Source organism: Takifugu rubripes, chromosome 19 (genome assembly GCF_901000725.2).
Source record: "Takifugu rubripes chromosome 19, fTakRub1.2, whole genome shotgun sequence".
NCBI lineage: Eukaryota > Metazoa > Chordata > Actinopteri > Tetraodontiformes > Tetraodontidae > Takifugu > Takifugu rubripes.
Genome location: NC_042303.1, coordinates 4,246,214 through 4,268,907, shown reverse-complemented (window position 1 = coordinate 4,268,907; position 22,694 = coordinate 4,246,214). Strand labels below are relative to the sequence as shown.

The 22,694-nt window shown below is 45.9% G+C and overlaps 2 protein-coding genes and 1 long non-coding RNA gene across 14 annotated transcripts in view; 2 read left to right on the top strand and 1 right to left on the bottom strand.

Annotated features, from left to right (window-relative positions):
- cadpsa (Ca2+-dependent activator protein for secretion a) overlaps positions 1 to 10,781 on the top strand; it is a 71,529-nt gene extending 60,748 nt beyond the window's left edge. For all 11 annotated transcript variants that reach the window (XM_029826883.1, XM_029826892.1, XM_029826886.1 and 8 more), the window contains 2 exons: positions 7,543 to 7,647; positions 8,992 to 10,781. In XM_029826883.1, the coding sequence (XP_029682743.1) occupies positions 7,543 to 7,647; positions 8,992 to 9,159 (273 nt within the window). In that variant the 3' untranslated portion in view covers positions 9,160 to 10,781. The remainder of the gene's footprint in view (positions 1 to 7,542; positions 7,648 to 8,991) is intronic.
- Positions 10,782 to 16,044: 5,263 nt separating this feature from the next.
- Positions 16,045 to 19,285, bottom strand: LOC115247020 (uncharacterized). 2 transcript variants are annotated; one of them, XR_003886111.1, is made up of 4 exons: positions 19,165 to 19,285; positions 18,741 to 19,080; positions 17,823 to 17,898; positions 16,045 to 17,462 (listed from the first exon to the last, which is right to left on the bottom strand). It is a non-coding gene; the product is annotated as an uncharacterized lncRNA (long non-coding RNA). The 2 variants fall into 2 exon arrangements; XR_003886110.1 differs by lacking the exon at positions 19,165 to 19,285 and having other exon boundaries at positions 18,741 to 19,152.
- A 39-nt stretch (positions 19,286 to 19,324) lies between these two features.
- On the top strand, positions 19,325 to 22,434 carry fezf2 (FEZ family zinc finger 2). The gene is made up of 4 exons (XM_003973065.3): positions 19,325 to 20,369; positions 20,581 to 20,715; positions 20,793 to 20,925; positions 21,933 to 22,434. Exons 1-4 carry the CDS (start codon positions 19,620 to 19,622, stop codon positions 22,181 to 22,183), a joined length of 1,269 nt encoding a protein of 422 aa, XP_003973114.1. The 5' UTR covers positions 19,325 to 19,619; the 3' UTR covers positions 22,184 to 22,434.
- The last annotated feature ends 260 nt before the right edge of the window (positions 22,435 to 22,694 follow it).

The window sequence follows — 22,694 nt, the reverse complement described above, 5'->3', positions numbered from 1 at the left end:
CTCTGGTTTGTTGGTTCCTCTGCTTTATTGACCAATTTATGGAGGACACCCATGTCATCTCTGGGGTCACTATCACCCCTTCACACAGAGTATGCAACCCCCTCGCCGCGTTCTTACAAAGGGAGCTACGGTGGCATTTGTTTGATTAACTTGTCCGACAAACGTGACAGCTGCTCACGGGCGTATGTGGATGAGTGGCCCAGTGCCGCTCCCTCTTTGTACATCTGTCAGAGCTGGAGCAGGGCAAGCAGGGTGAAAAGAGACAAATTGGACCCAAAAAGAAGGCCATTCACCTTCCTCAGACCCCCCTCTGGTGCTCCGCCCCTCCATCTCATTCAGGTGCTCGGCGGGACCCTCGAGTGCTTGCTGGCTTATTCCATTTTCACTAGTCCTATAGAGATTTCCTGAGCTCACAAGTGTTTTAGCCCCCTTTCTCCTTCCCTCAATCCACCCCTAAGCGGCTCTTTGTAAGGAGAAAGGTTCACTTTTCTCAGGGCCTGAAGCTGCCAGTTTTTTTCTTTTTTATTGTTCACCGCAGAGCTTTTTTGTGGCTCTTTGTATGTTTACTCAATGAGCGGTCGCTGACTATAATTCCCACTGTTTAGTTCCTCAGAACATAGACCCCCCCCACACACCTCTCCAAGCGCACAACCATTCCCCCTCCAAACCACTGTGTTTTCATGAAGTTGCTCCTACGCCTGTTGGAAGAATCAGACTGGATGTTTTGTGCACGACCCCGATTGCTGTTCTGAAAAGAAAAGCTCAGACCTGAGATAATCAGTTAGCTTCCTCCCGTGTTTCTGCTTCCATGCTTTGGTTGCTTTCCCGCTTTAAAGTGAGAAACAACCTGGCTGAAATGCCTCCTGAGCGTGTTTTGTTGCTGCCCCAGCTGTGCTCAGACTGTGGTCAATGGTCAATGATTAGTTCTCCTTTTGTGTCCCCAACACAATCAAAACAGTTTGAGACCTGTGAGCTCCTTCAGCCCCAGAACTTTACTTTAGTCCCACTTTCAGAGCTTCCCCAGCGCATTAAGAGGTGCAGGATCAGTCTATGGAAATTGTGGAAATGGTGAACTATCCAGTACAATCTACTGGGATGAGTGACACTGTGTGAAAATGTTTCAGGTTTGGTTTGAAGTGCTGAGGAAATCTTGCGATCTTGCACCTTAAAAAGCAGATCCGTTCCTGTTCTAGTGCTAAAGCGATGAGGCAAATGTCAGCGCTAACACCTGCGGCACGTGGGAAGCCGCGACCACACACAAAATGAGCGTTCATCCAGCAGTGTTGACAGAAGGTCATTAATAGTGTAGTGTATCACAGAAGGAGCCTCAAAACATGTGAACTTCACATTTCTCTTCAAGAAAAATCCCTCTCACGCAGGTGAGGAGGCTAACTCAGATCGGGGTGGTGGTGTTGCGTATGGGGTCGGGGGAGGGGCTCCTGGCCTTAAATGTGGTCATCCACGGGCACCAGTGTTGGGGGATTTGATGGCTTTTTTGTCCCATGTGGATAAAGTCTTACACTCCGGTCTAAGAGCCCCCCTACCAAAATTGTGTCTGCATTTGTTTCTGTGTATCAGTGTACTGAAAAAAGAAAATAGTGTAGCTTTATGGAGCTCAGCAGCCTCCCATCTCCTCCACCAAGAAGCCTGTCATATGGCATTAGCGTTGCCGCAGCAGCAATCATCATTCCATCCCTCCTGCTAATTGCGGACACAGCTGGGTCTCAGCAGGACTCACTCACTCATTCAGTCTCTCTCAAACACACACACAAACACACACCATTTCATCTCTTGTGTGTAGAGTGGAAGCTCAGACATTCACACCAAATGATCACCTTATAGTGAAAAAAAGGAGAAACATCAAATCACTCAGCAGTCAAAACCAAACAGCAGAAGAAAATATCTTTTGAAATGTATTTGGTCTTTCATGTATGATTTGTCTATTTTCTTTACCATCTGTCCTCCTATGCTCTCTTCCTGCTTTACCCCCATACAAGCCTGGTCCTGCTTAGGGTTTCTTCCTTTGCTGCCACTGCAGCTTGTCCACTTTTGCTTCAAGCATTTTTTTACATTCCCTAAATGCTCCCTCTCCAGTTGAACTAGACGATGCATGTGATCCTGCTCCACAACCTCAGCACTGGCGTCTGACCGCGGAACAAAAACATCCAAGAAAGCCAGTTGCGGAAGAAGAAAGCCATGAGGGAGCGCTAACCCTCTCATCTGCATAACCCGTAACTTGGACATTACGTATAAGATGACCAAAGCTGTACGATTCTCCATCTTCCTGTTAGAGATGCTGATCTGATGCCTACTTATTATTTATTATTTATTAAACCAAAGAGGGACCATATTAACCTGCTTTAAAAGCCTCAGATTGCCACCTAGTGTTTAGGAGGAGGAGGACATTTTCCAGTCAGTTAGCGAGTTTCTTTGTTACATGCAACCTAGGACTAAGTACAGTTTGTTTGCTGAAGTCCACTAGTCCAGACAGACTGTTTTGTCACATCAAGCCATGCTGGAAAAGCATCCCTTACCCACCCTGAGCTTATGTGCCGTACCGTACCGAACCAAACCAAATCAGACCAATAGTAGAAAAGTGGCAATAACAAATAATAAGGAACCAAATAAAAAAACAGGATCTGACAAGTCATTGTGCTACAGCTTTAAAGTGCAGGGTCCAAGCCAGTACTTTTTATGATGCTCTCAGTCTTTGATTCCTCCACTCACAGTGGAGTTGGGGATTAGTGCTGAAGAGCCTGCCTTATTAGCATGCTAATAGGCTAGTTCATTAAAGAGTAGTAGGTACGTGTGTTTATGTGTGTGTGCATGCATGCATGCATGCATGTCTGTATGTGTGAGTGTGTGTGTATGCTTATGTGTGTGAGTGTGTGTTTGTGCATGTGTGTACGAGGGAGAAAAAACATTTGATGTATTATTAAAATGATTGAAGCAACAATGTAAAACAGGGAATAAGGGTGTTGCTTTAGCAACCTGATATAAAACCCAGTACAAACTTTTGGTCTTTGACAGTTTTCCCTGTGCTGACATAATCCGCTCACTACTTAACAAGCTCTGTAGTTTCTTACTCAACCATACACTGTCAAAGCACACACACAGGCAGAAAGAGGCAGAGTCCCAGGTTGCTTGTAATCCATGTGTACCCCCTGCAGAGACACCCCTCCACTGCTCCAACATTCCTGCTCTCAGATGCACAAAAGCTCCTGAGCAAAAGAGGCCCCCATGACCTAACAAATCAGTTGGCTTTTTGGATGTTTTGTGTAAGAGTGTGTGTGTGTGTGTGTGTGTGTGTGTGTGTGTGTGAATTTGCGCTGTAGCAAAAGCACTTATTTAATTAGCATTTTATCAACAGTGTCCGAAGCCTGCTCGACGCATCAGGTCGAGTCTTTGTCCCTCTCTCTAAACTCAATTTTTGCTCTTCAGTTGTGGTGAAAGGAAGGAGTTTTTCCGCCAAAACATAATCCAAGTTTATTATGGTTCAACTAGAACTCCACAGACAGTAGGACCCACTCCGTCATGAGACCGTGTCCCTATTGGTTGACGAAGACAAGTTAAAAAAACAAGCTTAGGGACAGGATCATGTTTGGTAGCTCTACAGTATTTCCTGGCTCTAAATGAAAGTTACCAGTTGCACCCACAAAGTTTTATGTAAGTTAAATGTGCTCAAACAGATTATTATCATCAGCCAGTCCAAATTAGACAGTATGTCTGGAATCACCAGAAACAAATGTGGCCCCGACTCTTCAGTGCTGTTTCAGCTGTGTGTATTGGTGGAGGTGGAAATGATTCGCTTGGTTTAGATGCTTGTGTTGTCTGAAAAGGCCCTCCCAGGTGGGCGAGGGGACTCGAGGAGAGGTGTGTCATTTTTTTCATCAAATCCTGCCGGTAGCAGCACCCCCACTGCTATGTGAAAATTTGGGTGTGAACACTGGCTTCTATGTGTGTGTGTGTGTGTGTGTGTGTGTGTGTGTGTGTGTGTGTTAGGGTTAGTCAGAAGGATGGGTGGGTTGGTGTCAGATGGGGGCAGGAGGTCGCACTGTCTCCCAGTTTTCTTATGAAGGGGGATGGACCACCAGATGTATATTTGTGAGTGTCTATGTGTGTGTGTGTGTGTTGTACATGTCGCCTGTGTATAGGTAGGGGTTCATCAGTGTGTCATGAGGTGACAACGCCACCTCACACATACACACATGCAGATAAACCACTTGAAGGAATGGAAGCCTCTCCTTCAGATGGAACTCGTTAGAATGTCACAGATTTGATCCCTGTTGGGTTGGGCATAAAGTATTCAGAGTCATATTGCGCTTGTTTTGGCTGACAACGAGCGTTCGCCCCCGCTGATCCCCAAGGAGCCCTAAAAGATGGCGCGGGAGAATTTGGTATACTCATTTCCTTTGTTATTTTCTGCCAAGTGGAACAAAGCAAGCAAAGGCCTCCACTGTTGCTTTTCACCCGTAGCTGCTATCAGTGTGCCTTCAGAGTTCATGTGGACGTTACAGCACCTTCATCTTGTCATGTTGAAGTAATCTGCCTCTTCAGCAAACTGCACAAAATGAGCTCAGGAATTGCTGTGAAAAAAAGAGCAAATGGATGAATTTGCCAAGAAGGTGCACTTGGATGGTTCAAAAACCCGTTCAGCCAACAGCACAGATGTCCTGGAGCTTTCTGGAACTGTTGTGGACGATGTCCCCAGTAGAGGTCCTCTGTGGGTTAGCCAAGTCAATTTCAGGTACCCTCCAAATTTTAAAGGCAATTACTTCCAAATGAGTGGCCCTAGGACTGGGTGAAAACCCATTTCTCTCTGGGTGAAAACCCATCCGTCCATCAGCTTTAAGTTCAGCCATGAGAGGAACCAAAGCAGACGTGTAGCTAGTCTCTTGTTCTTTCTTCATTGGATAAGAGAATGTCTTTCTTTTCAAACTGGCATAGAAAAGATCTTAAAGTTGATGAAAATGGCAGGAAGTATGTGAGCACAAGATGTCCCTGACAGACCTCCAAAATACTAATCATGACTGCAAGAAGACTTGTGACTTCACTGTCACGGCTGTTTCCTATAACGTGAGATGAGTAAAGGCACAAAATGGCTGCTGCTGCAGAAATGGCTGCAGATGGGAGCCGTGTGCCACCATGCAAATTCTAAAGTAAAAAGGAGAAGTGAAGGACAGAAAGAGGGAGAGCCGCCAGTCAGTGGATCAGTCACTCCAGGCCTGGCCTCTCAGCGGGGGGATTATGCTTGGGGCGAGATCACAGGCCTGCTGCCACGCCGAAGCCTTCACAGGCACACAGCGAAAGATAGAGCGCTGCTGGCAGCAGGTCGGCTGTCTGATTCACCCCAGCACCGTCTCCACACAGCCATCCTCTCTTCTTCAGTCTGAACCCACAGTCGTTGCGTTCAGGACCCACAAACCTGGTCTTGGTGTCCGACTCAGCAACATTAGATTGTTTCATCAAAAGAAAAAAAACAGTTGTTCTTTCCTGTATTTGATCAGCATCTTGGGGCTAACAAGCAGAACAATCATGGTTGTTTTGACCCCTGGGAGGGGACGCTTTAGCGGGCTTTACCTCAGGCTTTTGCCCTCCCGGTAGCAGAAGCAGATCTTGGCCTGTAGGCCTTTAATAGTGCCACCAAGTGACAAATCTGTGTTGACCCATCATCATACATCCACATCTCTGTGTCAGTAGAGCTAGTCCTTTTTTTCCATGTCCCTTCCTTGTCGTTCCCCACAGCCCCATGCCACCCCAGCCCCTCCCAGCCGCAGTGACCCTGACTGCTGAAAGTCAGTCTGCTTCCATTAGCATCAGGCCCTGTGCATCATTATCCATCAATTAGACTGGCAACAGCCACAACCCACAGAGAAACATCTGCAGCCTTCTGGCGGGGCGCGGCTGCTGCCTCCTGAGCTCACGCCGCCGCTCAGAGGTTGCTGTTTATAGACAGGGTTGATCAGGGTGTTTCGTGCAGCTGGTGATGGGACTGTGACCACTTTAACTTTACCGTTATACAAAAAGTGTTTTTATGAGAGATACTCTCATAACAGCACGTCAGGCAAATTAGGAGGGGTCAAATTGGCGGGAGGGATTACATGAGGGGGAGGGGTTTAGATTTGAGATTTTTATTGTCGTGCGTACAATAATTATAATCACTGGCAATGAAATTCTTAGAACAAGAAGTATAACAATAGTGGAAAAGCTAAAAAGACCCCTCCAGAGACAGTTGGTGTTCCGGACCATGATGCCATAGTACCGTTGACTGGACCATAGCAGTTGGACCAGTCTGTTACTGGGCTGCTGAGGATCTGATTAAATCCAACTGGTGAACAACTGGTGTTTTTCCTGCATCCCCAGGTGTAGATCTCCTCCTTGGTTGGCAACTCAGTTCTGGTAATGTTCTGGACAGGTCTTACCTCCCTCTGTAGGGACTTCCTATTGAGGGCAGAGCAGCTGTTATACCAGGAGGTGATTCAGCCAGTCAGGATACTCTGGATGATGCACGTGTGGAAGATGCAGAGTCTCCTGGTGTCCACAAATATTCTCATTAGTCTGCATTTAATGTTGGTGTGAAGAGTCCAAGTCAGCTCTTCTGTGACTGCTGTTGCCCCATTAATGGTAATGGGGCGTGTCCCCCATCCTGGATCCTATCCCGTCATTGATCAGGACACCTGACTCCTCTGTAGTCTTCCAAATCACCTGAATTGGAGCAGCAGTCCAAGCTTTGACTTTAGCTCTGATCCTGCTAATCAATTAGGATGTTTGCTCTGAGAATTTCCAGCCTAATCAGAACTAATAAAAACACATAAAGCATTCTTCTGAGCAGGAATGTTTCACCTGATTGTAGGGCTAACATGCTGATGCTCAAGTCTTTTGTTTTAAGCCACTCTGGAACTCTCTGTTGGTCAGAAAAAATCCTTTTACACCAACAAAATCAATATGGTTGTCCCATTGACAAATTTGAGATTTAACTCATTTCAGATTTTAGTATTAATATTCAGTGATAATCAGGATGCAGCGAGTTTTAGGTATGGATGTGATTGATGAAAGTTGTGTCCTGACCCTCTTTCTGAAGCACAACAGACACATGGTCCTTATCGCACTGATTTGGATGGTAGGCAGCCTGGAACAAACGGCTAAACTGACACCTCAAAGATTCCCTTCATTGACTATGACAACTGCCAAAGGCCAGAAGACTGGTTGAGTGTGCCAAGAGCTTCATCATCTTCGTTCTTTATTAGGAGCCACATTAACGGATGCTTCACTGGCTGTCGGATCGTCCAGGGGTGGGAGGGGGAGTCCAGACTTAAATAGATCCTGAGCCTGTGGAAAAATGTGATGAGGCCCGGACGACAAGTTTTTCTGTTTTGGTATGAAATGACTTTAGCTGCGATGTTCCTCGACTGCACTGTGGCTCAGTTACTAATGGGACGAGAACATCCTATGAACAGAGGCAGCAGGCTGGACTGTCCAAAAGTCATCTTCATTGTTTCCATGCCGAGACCCTTGATGTTTTCTGTTCATGTTTTTGTGCAGCAATGGTACACCAGCACCATGAACCTCATAGGAACGTGGCTGACGGACCGCATGGACCTGCAGCTGCACCTTTACCAACTGAAGATCCTCATCAGGATTGTAAAGGTACCATGTTCTTTATAATTATGAATGGTTTAAGGGCCCCAGTAAGACTAGTGGGACTTTTTATTAAATGTTCCTGACAGAATTCAGAAAGGTGTTTATCAAAAACGTATTTACCTCTACTACACAGGTGATTCTGTATCCAAACTGCTTGGGGTTTTGAGTGGATTTTCAGTTTGAGTGTTGCTGGCAGAATCTGTTTTTGATATGGTCTTATTGTATGCTTCCACCTTAAATGAGTCATTAACCTGAAAATGTTTAATGCACAGTCATAATTATCATGACTCATGACCCCAGCCTTTGCCCAGGTTTAGATCCTCACCAGCTCAGTTACAGAGCAAACAGGTCCACGGAGAGCACTGTAGCCACAGACCTGCACACTATGTTGCCCCACCTGGAGCAGCAGGGTAGCTACACGCAGATTTTAGCTCAATGTTCCACACAATCCTACCAGATAGACTAAAAAACTGTCCCACTCCATCTGCCTCGAGCTCAGGGACTTCATGAACAATCAGACAATCAGACAACAAGATTCGACCCCCATATCTCCCCAACCATCAACCTCAAGGCTGAGCCCCCCCCCCAACTCAGAACTATCTACACACAAAACTCCACCTTCACACACCCCAGTAGCAGCACATATGATAAGCTTTGCTTATGATACCACAGGTTCATCTCAAGAAAAAGACCAGGAGATATCAGGAGACAACCTACCCAGACACAGTCTCAACTTCCTTTGACTATATTGCTATGAGGTGACCATGGTAACCATTACAGTAACCTGTAGGCCAGTCCAAAGAAATAAAGCTAGTGCCCAGTTACTGGTGCCATAGCAACAACACACCTTGTTCTTTGTGTATTACTGCAGACTGAAGGTAAATTTGTCAACACAAGGTCGAGAGGTGACCCATATTTTTTTAGCAGTGATACCATCTGTGATGTGATGACAATGTTACCACATGATGACGATATGGATGGAACTGTGACAGGTCGCCATTATCGATTGCCACACATACCTTATTTTGTTTTCTAGCAATTCTGCTGCCAGCAAATGGTAGGTGCAAGCCAGTGATTTCAAGGTGACATGTGGGTTTGAAGGATCAAGATGATCCACTGTACAGAGTCAAATTTCATCCAATTGTTGTAGCAACACGGAGGAGTCTTACTGGCGCATCATCACACCCCTTGGCTAACAAGCTAAAACCTGTTAGATTTCTGGTTTGAAACAACACTTGTGGGAGAGGTGCTGCTGGCGTCTTTGACTCGAGCTCCACCTGGACCTCTTGAAGCCCGGTGCAGTGAATGGAGGGCAGCGTTTGGTAAAGCCTCTTCCTTTCTTTGTTCCAGAAAAAGTACCGTGATTTCCGTCTTCAGGGGGTGCTGGACTCCACCTTAAACAGCAAGATGTACGAAACAGTGAGGAACCGGCTGACCTTGGAAGAAGCCACCGCCTCGGTTAGGGAAGGGGGCATGCAAGGCATCTCCATGAAGGATAGTGACGAAGAGAACAACTAGAAGGAATGTCCAGGAACATTTTGGGGATGCTGATAACAACCTGAGACCCAGCATCCTTCCCAAAGGTCAACAGACTGAACTGTATCGCGTGTTGTTCTTTTCAGTTTTGTAACACATTTTCTGTCTGAACTGACACCAGACGGACAAATGTTTTTAGTGTGTATGACCTTTTCCACAATGCATGATGGTGCCCTCTCTGCTCCTGAACACTGAATTCTCTCCTGCAACCTCACTCTCACTTCCTTCAAAGGCATTGTTATTACAGAACTCTGGAAAATCACATTTCCAGTGAAGTCAGAAAGAAAGGCATCCACATTGGTCCTGAGGGAAATAAAAAGGATGGTATCTTCATGGAGTACCACCTGACATTTCAGCTGTTCTTTTTGCCAATCGGCCTTAGTCAGATTTGTGTCATTGATCTCTGTGATCACTACAAAACAGGCTAATTTAAGATAAACTGTTAGCTTTGTCCTAAATTATGCTAATGAATATTCATGACTGGCGCTAATAATTTGTGTTGTGCTAAAAATGTGCAGTGAGTTCAGCAAATGTTGTAAAGAATGTGAACGTGCTGTTTTGGGTTACATCTCAGCCGGACCTCCACATGACGTGAGAGTAAATCTTTCTGTCTCTTTTGTGATCTTAATTTCAGTCACAGTCACAACAGTGGCCAAACCACAATTACACGAAGACTGAAGCTGTCCCGGTTTCTGTCCTCGACCCTAGTTGTGTGTAGCAACCCTTCATCAAAAGTCATGATAATAAAATGGGAAACAACAAAATAAAAGTCTCCAACTAAATACCTCCCAATCAACTGTCAAAGCAACACAACCTTTTTCTGTTCTATCTCTTCTATCTGTGGACAGTGTTGATTGCAAATGTTAGGATTACCTTTATCATTGCAGAGTTAGCTCAAAGCTAAGTGTTCTGTTGTGTTTATTTATCAATGGAGAATTTTGATAATTAGCTCTTTGTTTTCATTTCACCTGATGTTTAAACAGTTCTTCACTGTCTCACAACCCTAAAATACATCTTTTTTCATATTCATTCAGTGTGTAATTTGAAAACCCAGTTTTAGTTGCAGATATCAGCAACTTTTACCGGCTGCAGCAGAGGAGGTAGCAACCCCGCAGCTTTAGTGCTAGCTAGCTTAGTCTGCTAGAGAAGACCTCTGCTCGCATGGGTGCACACACAGCAAAAACATCTTAAACCAGTATAGAATGTCTTCGCGCTCAACTGTATGCCAAAGTCACGTGGCTGCCGGTCATCTGTGTTTAACAGCACTCGAAAAGGATCAGTTACAGTGGCTAATGTAGCGCCTAGCTGTCCCGCCTCAGACAAGGACACCAGGACTCTCCTGAGGTCAAAGAAAACTAACAACTTCCAGATACAAGCAGAGGACCCGATATGTGACGGCATCCTGATTTTATTGTTTTAGCTTATTCCAGTGTCAATTGTCTCACTTGGTTGTGTCAGTGCCCCCCCCCCCCCCCCCCCCCCCCCCCCTCACCACCACCACCACCACCACCCTCCCCACCCCCAGTGTCACATTACTGGTGAGTTTTTGATGTTTTCTGTAGATGAATCCATCAAAACAAGAATGTTCAAATAAAACTGATGACAGACTGAGACTGTGTTCTTCATTGCCGGTGTGTGCAGCCAGCAGGCTGCAAAAATACATATTTGTTAATCCTTGACCTCCTTCCCATTCCCCACCCCCCCAAACCAGTGTTTCCTTAAGAAAATCTGAGATTAATGTGGTGGATTAACCTCATCTTGAGAGCTGATATTACTGTTGTGAAGGAGATTGAAAGAATGGCCATAGATCAAATCAGGGCTCCAAAATGGAAGCTAAGAGTAAAGTCGGAGGATTAGTTATAATATAGTCCCAAATTAAAAGAAGAGGATATCTTTTAATGATGTTAGAGGAGAAACGGGGAGGGGCAAATCCTCCTCACAAGAATGGATACAAACAAGAGCTCAGATAAGAAGTCAACCAAACTTCCAAGAAAAAGAAAAATCCAGGAGGAAATAGGAATGTTTAGCAAGTGTCGTAATAACCATGTCATGACACGCTCTATTAACAGCATAAAGGTATTCATTAAAGTTATTTTCTCTGATGATGGTTTCACTGGTGTAAGGAACAAAAGGGGGGCGGGGCAGCTCTTTGACTGTTTTAGTCTCCACTCTATTCTGTACTACCTCAGTTGGAATCATGTTGCCACTGCTTCTGTTTCAGACTTCTTTGTTTTTCTATCAAACCTCCCATTTAGCTCATTTTATTTTGTAAGTGCTGGGTTCTGTCTCATTTGGTGGGCAAATGAAGCAGGAAGCAGGTCCTGTTTCCACGTCGAATGGATGAAGCAGGAGAGAAAACCGCACCTTTGCTCTGAATTCCTTCATTTTCTGCAGCAGGCAGTATAAACAGTCAGGCACCAGACACACACCTATTCCCACATCCAATCAGCGACACCAGAATATGATTCATTTAATTTCCCTGTGAATATCCGGAGAGATTGGGCTGTTCTGCTACAGACACGACACCAGGCCAGATTAATGGGTCCGCAGATTTACGCTAGCACGATCTGAGCTGCTTTGGCTTTTAAGCTCCAATCATGTGGGGGAATTGGAAACAATAACTGTATCAAAATAAGAGAATCTCCAACTGACCATCACAGCAAGAACTGGCCCAAAGTCTTAATGGCGGTGTGCTGCCGCTGTAGCGCAGGATACCCCGCTGCTACGCGAATGTGACAACACGCCGTTGCGACACATTGAGCTCATCTATCCTCCTCCACAACGATACGTGCTGATAATGAAAAAGATGAAGTGAGAAATCAGCCCGTGTGCAAGCATCCGGCCCACCAAATGAGGCGTTTTGAGGCTCTCAGTGTCCTTCAAGGCAAACAGCATCAAGAAGCCGGGCCGGCCATGGGCTTTGCGTGCCAGAAGCGTGAAAATTGCCTGATATTTGAGAGGGCAGGTAGATGTCAGATCCTTTTATTAAAAGCGGTCCACAAAGCCTCTTATGTTTCCCTCCACAAGCACCAAAACCTTCTTAAGAGCAGACAACAAGCCCGCTGATTACTTTTAGATCTGCTCCACAGAGACTAGCTTAGCTTACTGCTGAGGCAATCTGAGTGCGCGTTCACTTCAGATAGCTAAAACGCCAATGTGGCGGCGTTAAAGTGGGCCCGCCAGCTACTGACTGGCGCCTTTCACCGTAACTGCTCATTGGCTGAGTGCAAAGCCGCCATGGGGGCACCCTGGGCAAGATTCTGGTTTATAATTACCTTGTACAACTGTACCACCACCTCCCCAGATGATAGAGAAGGAGTTCATATGTCACCACCATGCTGAACCTGCAGCTACGAATGCAGGCAGAGCCCCTTCACCTGGTTCAACAGAAACACGCCAAAAAACCTCATCAGGGCTCCCATCACTTCACCTTAGACCAGAACCAACAGGACCAGACCTGCAGACGCTGATTCACCCGGAACAAAAAGGCCAGTGTGGAAATTTGACGATGGCCTCTGCAGTGGGGGAACATTTGGACGGATTCTGATCAAGTCAGACAAGCGAGCGTCATTAGCATGTTTGTTCAGCCAGAACCAGAGTCCGTCAGAGAGTCCACGGAGCCTGCACCTGAGTCACAGGAGGACCGCAGGCAGGCAGGCAGGCAGGCAGGCAGGCAGGCAGGCAGGCAGGCAGGCAGGCAGGCATGCACACACACACACACACACACACACACACACACACACACACAGAGTTACAGAGCCGTGGGGTTACACACTACATAAAGGAGAAGAAAAGGGTCACAAAAATAGATGTGAGCAGGGACGTTTGGGGGAATCAAGAGGGAGTACTGGTGGTGGTCAATCAATCTTTATTTATATAGCATCTTTTACAATCAAAATTGTTTCAAGGCGCTTCACAGAATCCCAGGGCCTAACCCCAGACAAGCAACAGTGGCAAGGAAAAAGGAGAGGAGAGGAGAGGAGAGGAGAGGAGAGGAGAGGAGAGGAGAGGAGAGGAGAGGAGAAGAGAAGAGAGGAGAGGGAAGAGGAAACCATGACCCAGTGGGGTGACAGAGGCCTATCAGGTGATCATGTTTCTGGACCCCGGCAGCCTCGGCCTATAGCAGCTAAGATGTTAACCTAATGATTAGACGACCCCCTAAGTATGATAATTTGTCTGTCTATGATAATAACTGGAACTACAGAATTAGTAACAATAAGCTTTTTTAAAGAGGTAGGTTTTAAGCCTAATCTTAAAAGTAGTGATGGAGTCAGCCTCCCGTACCTGGACAGGTAACTGGTTCCATAGCAGGGGGGCCTGGTAGCTAAATGCTTGGCCCCCTATTCTACCCCTAGAAACTCTGGGGACCACAAGTAGACCAGCATTCTGAGAGCGGAGCGGTCTATTGGGCTGGTAAGGTGTCACTAGCTCCTCCAGGTATTATGGAGCTAGGCCTCTGAGAACTTTGTAGGTCAAAAAAAGGGTTTTAAAAATTATTCTAAACTTAATGGGCAGCCAATGAAGAGACGCCAGTACAGGAGTTATGTGATCTCTTTTGTCAATACCTGTCAGAACTCTGGCTGCAGCATTTTGGATCAGCTGGAGGCTTCTTAAAGAGGAGTTTGGACACCCTGATAATAAAGAATTACAATAGTCCAGCCTGGAAGTAACAAATGCATGGATTAACTTTTCAGCATCATGCCGCGTCAGTAGTTTCCTGATCTTTGTGATGTTCCTCAGGTGAAAAAGGCACTTCTAGAGACTAATTTAATGTGTGAGTTGAAGGAGAGATTTTGATCAAAACTGAATCCAATATTCCTCACACAGAGACTAGATGTTAATGAGATACCATCTAGAGTGATCATGTGATCTAATCTATCCCTGGGAGGTTCAGGACCAAACACCATGACCTCAGTTTTTCCTGAGTTAAGGAGGAGGAAATTTGAAGACATCCAGGACTTTATGTCTTTAAGACAGGTCTGAAGCTTCACTAACTTCTCTGTCTCCTCTGGTTTATAAATAAAGCTGAGTGTCATCAGCAGGACCGGGGTACATAACCTGTCACTAAAGAATAATTGATCAGGTCCAGGACAGAACTGCCTATCAATGGTAAAACATCCTTCGACAGGTGTGTTGGGATGGGATCTAAAAGACACGTGGTGGTCTTGGATTTCTGAATTAGCGAAGACACTTTAGAAAAATATATAGGGCTGAAGGAGTTTAAGGGCTTGTTGGAGAACCTGTATGTTCCCACAGTCAGCACATCTGGTGATGGTCCTGGGATGGCCTGGTTAGCTTTTTCTCTGATAGCTAGAACTTTATCAGTGAAGAAGCTCATGAAGTCTTCACCACTAAGGGAAGAAGGGATACGTGGATATAAGACACTCTTGGTTAATTTGGCCACAGTGCTGAAACGAAACCTGGGGTTGTTCTTATTTTCCTCAATTAAAGAAGAAAAATAAGCTGTTCTAGCCTTACGGAGGGCCTTTTTGTAAACTAATAGACAGTCTTTCCAGGCTGCATGATAGCTATCTGTTTTACAAGAATGCCACTTCCTTTCTAGTCTGTGCGCTTTCTGCTTGAGGGTTCTGATATATGAATTATACCAGGGGGCACACCTCCTCTGATTTACTTTTTTTTTTTCAGGGGGGCAGCAGAATCAAGCGTGATTCTCAGTGAGGTTGCTGCACCTTCAGCAATAGAGTCAACCTCAGCAGGACTAAGATTATAATGACTGATCCCTGGGGAAACACACAGTGGTCCTGGGATTAGCACAGGGATAACTTCCTTAAACTTAGCTACAGCATTATCTGAAAGACATCTGCTATACTAAGAATGTGCTCTGAGGATAGAAGAATCCTTAATCATAAAAGTAAAAGTGATCAAAAAATGATCTGACAGGAGTGGGTTCTGAGGGAACACTGACACATGTTCTACCTCAACACCATAAGTCAGAACTAGATCTAGGGTGTGGTTGAAGCTATGAGTTGGTTGGTTTATCTGCTGGAGGAAACCAACTGACTTAAGTACTGAAATGAAGCCATTTCTAAAGCTGTCATTTACAACGTCTACATGGATATCAAAGTCTCCAATGATAATGACTTTGTCCGTTCTAAGGACCAAGTCAGATAAGAAATCAGAGAACTCAGATAGGAACTCTGAATGTGGTCGTGCACTAACAGGGATTTGCACAAAAGAGATCTAATATTTAACAGTCCACATTTAATGGTGATATTAGTTTCTCCAACTTGTGCTTTGGTTTTAATTTTAATAAGATTATGGTGATTAACCGCTGCCCTGCTCTGTGCTTGGTGAACTTTTAACCGTGGAACAGAGACTACCTCTATAGTGTTAAATATGTTATTGTTGGCGGGTGAGGGTTCTATGGAAGCAGCAGAGAGGCGTCTAAGACTACAACTCTGCATCCTGGTCTGGACCCTGGATTGTCAGGTCACTTTGGGTCTAATAAAATTAGCCAAATTACTAGAAATGAGAGAGGCACCATCCCGTGTGGGATGGACACTGTCTCTCCTAATCAGACCAGGTTTTCCCCAAAAAGTGCTCCAATTGTCTATAAAGGCCACCTGGTACTCGGGGCACCACCGTGACAGCCAGCGACGAAGCGACGACATGCCGCTAAACATCTCATCGCTGGCCAGATTGGGGAGGGGACCAGAGTGTGTGTACATTTTTCTGAAGTGAGGTCACTTGTGTTACTTCATTGGCAGGTTAGTGTAGCGCCTCTCTAGTGTATTTTACTATTTGAGAGGTGGCTAACCTGAGCTCTTTCTAAAATATGAAATAATAAATAAGGTTTCTGCAATGAACTTAAACCAAGGAATTCAAAGACCAATACCGTTTCAGTGGAAAATAAAATAAAAAAAGGTTTACTCAACAAACAGATTCAAGAAAATTAACATTTGTAAACAGGCTTCGTTCACATATGCAAAATATGCACAATGAACCGTTACTGTGGGGCCCCCAATAAAACAAAATAGCCGGCAATACTTAAGTTACCGTAGCAGGCCTGGTTGCAGCTCGGGTACGTGGTAGGCTCAAACGACTGGCTGCTTCACCTTACAGGCCAAAACAAAAGTGTAGCTGTGCCTCAGGTGTTACCTCAGGTGAGAAGAATAACTGCTGAAGCAGGGGAAGGGAGGATCCAAAGTAAGGTAAGAAACGCCGGACTCAGCTCCACCTCAGGTCACTCCACCGCGGACGACGATCCACCTCTGCTCGGCTCCACCAGATTGCTAGCCGCTAGCTCGTTAGCCAAGTTCAGGGTTAGCAGCCACTTAGTCAGCAGCTACATGCACTCTCCTCTTCGTCTGTTTGTCGTATTGAGTTCTCCACTCAACACTTGCTTGAAAGTCACCACTCAGTCTTCAAAAAGAGTTCTGGTCGAACACTAGAATGACTATAATGATGAACTTCTATGACACTTGATCAACTTTTCCATTTTTTCGCGCTCCTCTCTCCCTCCTTCCTGACTCCCCTCTTTTCTTTCTTTTCTGTTCCGCTCACCTCCCCCACACCTGCACATCAGCTTTTCAAAATAAAATACATTTTGTTCCACTTGTCTATTTCTTCTGTTTCCCCGGGACATTATAACATATACATTCACAGACAACGCATCAAACATGTAATATGCATCTTGGAAAACACATATACTACACTGAACTCACCCCCTACCACTAAATCACTCCGTCATACTTTTAATCTGAAGTGGCCTTTTAATTACTAATTTATTTATCATAAACTGTTTCTTTTTAGCCCTAACTGCTATTTATTTCTTTCTTTATTTTAAGTGATGTCTTTTTTTTAAACATGCCTGGTTTTACCCAGGGCTACATTAGCTTGATCTTTAAAGCTAATTGGCTGTATTAAGTTTGTCATTGCTGCGTGTTGGAGGGCAAACACTTTTGCTCTCCCATTATAACCCTCCAATTTTTCCTGCAGATGTTTTATTTAAACCAGATTTTGTCCAGTCAAACGTCATCTCAGAGTTTATTCGTGTAGCCGTAGGCAGGGCAGAGTGACGGGTCACATGACAGCTGGCAGTGGTGGTGGTGGTGGTGGTGGTGGTGGTGGTGGGGGATGTTCAGGAGGCCAGGTGAAGACATGACAGGCTGGGAAAAACTCAGAGGAGCCTCAGGACAAAAACTCAGGCTGACAAAAAGACTCACGCAGGAATCCCATCAAACAGTCACCTTGGTGCCGGTCACACGCCGCATCACCTCGACACACCAGGTTTCCATCTTGGCTTGCAGCCTTAAACTTTCTTGCTGCCATCAAAAAAGAGGGGGGTGAAGAAGTCAGCATTCCCAGGATGAGAAATGTAAAAAACAGGCGGCAGAGTGGAAGCTTGCAATATCGCCCATGATGCTAGCTGATAGCAGACAGGCTAACTGATGCTGGTGCAGAAGAACTGAAGGTGCAGCCTCTTAAGCTTCCATGTGAACGGCATGCTTATCACGTGACCTCACACATGTCAGCGGAGGAAACCTCAGACAGTTGTTGTCACACTCTCTAGCTGCAGTGACAATGGACACAGATGCTAAACCTGAGGAAGTGCAGCAGAAAGAGGAGCAAATTCTCTGCTGCTTGTGTGAGAACATGAAAGGAACTACTGAAAATATACAAACCTGAGCAAGAGAGATGATCCAGTGCCAATATGGCGGCGACCTGCTCCTGATAACAGTAATTTATTGCTGTTTGACCCTGGAAACATAACAAAAGGGACAATTTTCCTAGGCTGTTGTGTGGTTAATTGCGGTTGCTTCAGACAAACATCAGAAAAAGGAGCTTGAAGGCCAAACCGTTGCCACATGCAGCATTTGCAGCCTCGCATGCCTGCAGGCAGCACCAGAGCCCCTTCAATCAATGCTGGAGCTAATTGCTGTTAGCACTGAATGGAGCCCTGGTTAACAGCAATAGGATCAATGTTTATTGTGTGGATGAGCCACCAATTGTCCCTGAATAAACTCAAATTAGTGTATTTCCCCATATTTGCATATGAGTGGAAGTGAGACAGTGGGTGATAATCCCGCATGCTGAGCTGCAGGTGTGAGAGCAGAGCTGAGACCCTACCGGCCGGGACCTTTACCACATGCTAACATTAACGTCGCACAGCCACAACCTCGCCCACCAGGGATTATGGACTGGGATTATTCCAGGTTTTACACATGAATGCTCAAACGGCATCGCAGGAGGCGCAGCTAGCGCCAGGAGAACTTCAGTCAGAGATGGCTTTGGTCATATATCGATACATTTATATTTGTACATGACTGTACAGGGACAAACAGGGTATAGACTGGTTATACTATGTTATAGTGCAAGAGGTCTGGGAACCAGCCATGGCAGACACACTGGATGGGTTAAGGCTTGTTAGCATTGTGGGCTAACGGCGGCTACAGGCTAAAGTTGCTATAACAAATTTCCTGGTGGAAAATTTCCAGCTGTTTCAGAGCAGCAAAACAGTTGACAATTAAATATAAAGTTCTCTTCAAGAATAAGATATTTTAACTAAACTCTCCATCCATCCGGCACCAGCGTTGACTCACCTGTCGAGGTGAGGCCGCTGAGCACATCCTCCGATGAATTTAATGGGAAATTCTTTCTTTCTTTCTTTCTTTCTTTCTTTCTTTCTTTCTTTCTTTCTTTCTTTCTTTCTTTCTTTCTTTCTTTCTTTTTTCTGCAGGATGGAGAGATGGAGAGAAACCCAACCGCGCGTTTGCTCTCTTTTTTTCTCTGCTCTCCTCTCTGAGCCGAGATCTGTCTGGAAAATTGCTTCCCTGGAATAAAAGGCTGCAGGAAGGAGCTTGATTGGGATCCTGAGGAGTCCTCTGCTCTTAGACAGATCCTGGAATTTTGGTACAACACTAAAGGAGGATTAGCAGCTTTCTGAACAGAGAAAAGAAAAGACAGATTAGTGCTGCGAACGGAGCCGCGGACTTCCTCAGCTGACTCCATTTAGAAATCATGTACATTCACATATGTGTGCCTTTAAATGAGGGACGGGCGCCACCCTCCCTCGCAGGTTCGCGGGGGCCTGAAGAGTTGGAGGCCGCTGATGTCAGGAGACAGTGATCCGCTGAGGAGGGGGCGGAGTGACGGAGCGCATCCTGACCGTTAAAGAGGTGAACTCCGCCGCGGCGCAACTTTGTGGCTCTGCGTTTCCCTGCAGCTCCGACCTTCTCCTCTTCCTCACTCTTCTATTCATTTTGGGTGCGCTAGTTAATGAGTGTTAATCCATCTCCCCCGGGCGCCTTTGTTGCGGGAGGGGGAAGTTATTTGAATGCAAATGCGTGACACCGTGACAGCAAGGTGCTTCTAAAACTGATGCGTCCTCCTGTCCGCGTTGCTCGCCGCACAGGAGCGTGAAGACACGGAGTCGAACCTGGACACCAGCTTGACGTGCTGCACGCAAACACTGAGACAACATGGCAAGTTCTGCCTCTCTGGAGACGCTGATGTCATGCGGGAGGACCGGACCGTCCGCGGCTCCAAAGACTCTGGCCTTCTCCATAGACCGGATAATGTCCAAGGGTCCGGAGCCCAAGGGGAGAGCAGAGGAGCGCGCGGAGGAGAAGAAGTTGCTGGGACTGTGTTCCCCGATCCCCTGTATGATCCCTTTGCAGCCCTTCAGCTACGACCTGCAGGCCAAAGCTCTCATGAACTACTCGGAGTTGTGGAGGGCCAGTTTGAGGGGAACTTTCTGCTGCTCCTCTGCTACGCAGTGCAAGGGCAGCTGCGGCGTGTGCGCCAAGGCGGACACGGGTCGGACGCCGGGCGCCCGGCTGGTGAAGCCGCAAGTGATCCATCAGGCCGTGACGGTACCCAGAGGAGGCTCCCTCTACTATCTCAACTACCTGGACTCTGCGTATCAGCAGTCGGAGCTGCTGGCCGGACACTGGCTCACCAGCCCGCAAGGACAGGCCTCGCTGTCGGCGCACCACAGGCTGATGTTGCTGGAGAACGCCAAACTGGCCGGAGCGGGGGCCGACAAGCTGCCCACGCCTCAGTACCCGCACAAGGAACATCTGCCCGGGCAGCTGGACCAGATAGTGAAGGAAAACCACGGCCCGAGTGCCGACAAGAGCCTCGCCAAGACGCATATCAAGTTGGGTGGCAGCGGCAACAGTGCGGCGGACGGAAAACCCAAAAACTTCACATGCGAAGTGTGCGGGAAGGTGAGTTTGAGTCGTTATTTTAATCTGTGCTAAAATATTGCAAATTGCTGGTTTGTCTTCTGAGAGTAAGGATCTATTCAAATCCGTCGGTTTATTCTTTAATCAAAGTCAATTGTATTATTATTATTATTATTATTATTATTATTATTATTATTATTATTATTGTTTCTTTTTAATTGTTATTATTTAAATTTACTTTATTTCTCTGCAGGTTTTTAATGCGCACTACAACCTGACCAGGCACATGCCGGTGCACACCGGGGCCCGGCCCTTCGTGTGTAAAGTGTGCGGGAAAGGCTTCCGCCAGGCCAGCACGCTCTGCCGACATAAAATCATCCACACGCAGGTAGGCGCGGCGCGTGCACCTCGCAGCGTTTCCGGTGGGCGCGTGGATTCCGTTTTAATGTCCATTTAATGTCGCAGGAAAAACCGCACAAATGCAACCACTGCGGGAAGGCGTTCAACAGGAGCTCCACGCTCAACACGCACGTCCGCATCCACGCGGGATACAAGCCGTTTGTGTGCGAGTTCTGCGGGAAAGGCTTCCACCAGAAAGGTGAGGAAATGTTGTCTCGTGAAAATTGTTAAAAAGTCCAACAAATGTGCAAATGATTACAAATTAAAGAGGCCGCCGCCAAAAGCAGCTGCTTCATATTTATTGTGTTAGTTGGTCGCAGATGATTTTCTCTCCTGAATTATTAGAAATAAGAATAAACTTCCACCAGGGTCTCAATCCGTTTTTAATTTTTATTTGTTTTTTTACGGCGAAAAATCGGATCGTTTTATTTCTTTTTTCGATTTGAAATATTTCCCCCGATCCAATCTGCTGGTTAAATATGAAATAATTTATTCCTTTGGATTTTATTTCATAAAACGATGTTAATAATAATAATAATAATAATAATAATAATAATAATAATAATAATAATTATTATTATTATTATTATTATTATTATTATTATTATTATTATTAGTAGTAGTAGTAGTAGTAGTAGTAGTAGTAGTGTTGTAGTTGTTGTTGTTGTTTACTGGGAAAGGCCGAGCGGAGCATTGTTGATTTTCCTATGAAGGAATGTGAAGCTGATGCTGAGTGAAGGTAGCAACAGCAGAAATAATGAGGCCATCGGTGGGACTCTAACCGGCAGCCTTGGCTCCGGGTCAGAACCTGCAGAGTCGCGGTCTGATCGGAACCAAGTTTGACAACTTCTTGACTTGCCCAGCAGAGTGGGCTTAATGAAGCGTGGACACAAACACGCTGCACTCTTCACTCTTCCTGCCTCCATGAACGCGGACGCGCAGAAGCTCCGACAGCTTTTAAATAATCTCATTTAAATTTCCCCGATAATCCAACGCACGCAAACGAAACGAATTTTGTTCTGTTGTCTCGCTTTTATTTTATTTTATTTTTATCATCGACAAAATCAGAACCTGCCACGTATAGACTGCAGATTGAAATTTTGGATCGCCTGTGACTTTTACAATCCGACAATTATAAAACCAAATAAACTCGGAAAATCCGGAGAAACAGACTAAACTCTGGATTGTTTATTTGAATCTGTGCAGGAAACTACAAGAACCACAAACTGACGCACAGCGGAGAGAAACAGTATAAGTGCTCCATCTGCAACAAGGCCTTCCACCAAATCTACAACCTCACCTTTCACATGCACACGCACAACGACAAAAAGCCCTTCACCTGCTCCACCTGCGGGAAAGGTTTCTGCCGCAACTTCGACCTGAAGAAGCACATCAGGAAGCTGCACGACAGCAGCTTTTCTGCGCCCAGCGAGGCCTCCAGGGAGCCGCAGACCTGAGGGGCCCCGGGTGGAACCTCGGGCCGCGGGGGCCCCGGGTTCGCAGAGTCTCCCCGGACTCTGGAGCAGAACTGTTTGGGACAGAGGAGCTTGAACAGGACCTGGGAGAGCCCGGTCCTCCCAGTCCTCTCAGTTCTTGTAAATAACCACTGAAATAAATGAAGAATGTTATTTAATATGTGAATCGTTGCCTCCACGTGTCTGACAGCAGAAAATCAAATGTGAATAAATAAGTTATGATGAAACGTGAATATGGAGCCCTGTTTTTTTCTCTCCTGACATCACAAACACAGAAAGGCAGAAAAAGAATGAAGGTCGCTCCTTCTGCACCTCCGCCAATTTTTCCACTATTGGATAAATATGGACGCAGAGACGGAGTGGGTGGGGGCTCCTTTCACCCAGTGTGGCCCCTCTGAGGACACTTCAGCTCATATTGACAGACGACGTCTTCATCACGCACCGTTTACACTTGACTCCATAATGGCGCAAACGATCATGGGTAACGTGGACC

What these genes read in the sequence shown, in the direction of transcription:
- fezf2 (XM_003973065.3), top strand. Translation starts at nt 19,620, where the DNA reads ATGGCAAGTTCTGCCTCTCTGGAGACGCTGATGTCATGCGGGAGGACC. An exon ending in ATAAAATCATCCACACGCAG is followed by an intron (nt 20,716 to 20,792) that starts GTAGGCGCGGCG and finishes TTAATGTCGCAG; the next exon opens with GAAAAACCGCACAAATGCAA. An exon ending in GAAAGGCTTCCACCAGAAAG is followed by an intron (nt 20,926 to 21,932) that starts GTGAGGAAATGT and finishes GAATCTGTGCAG; the next exon opens with GAAACTACAAGAACCACAAA.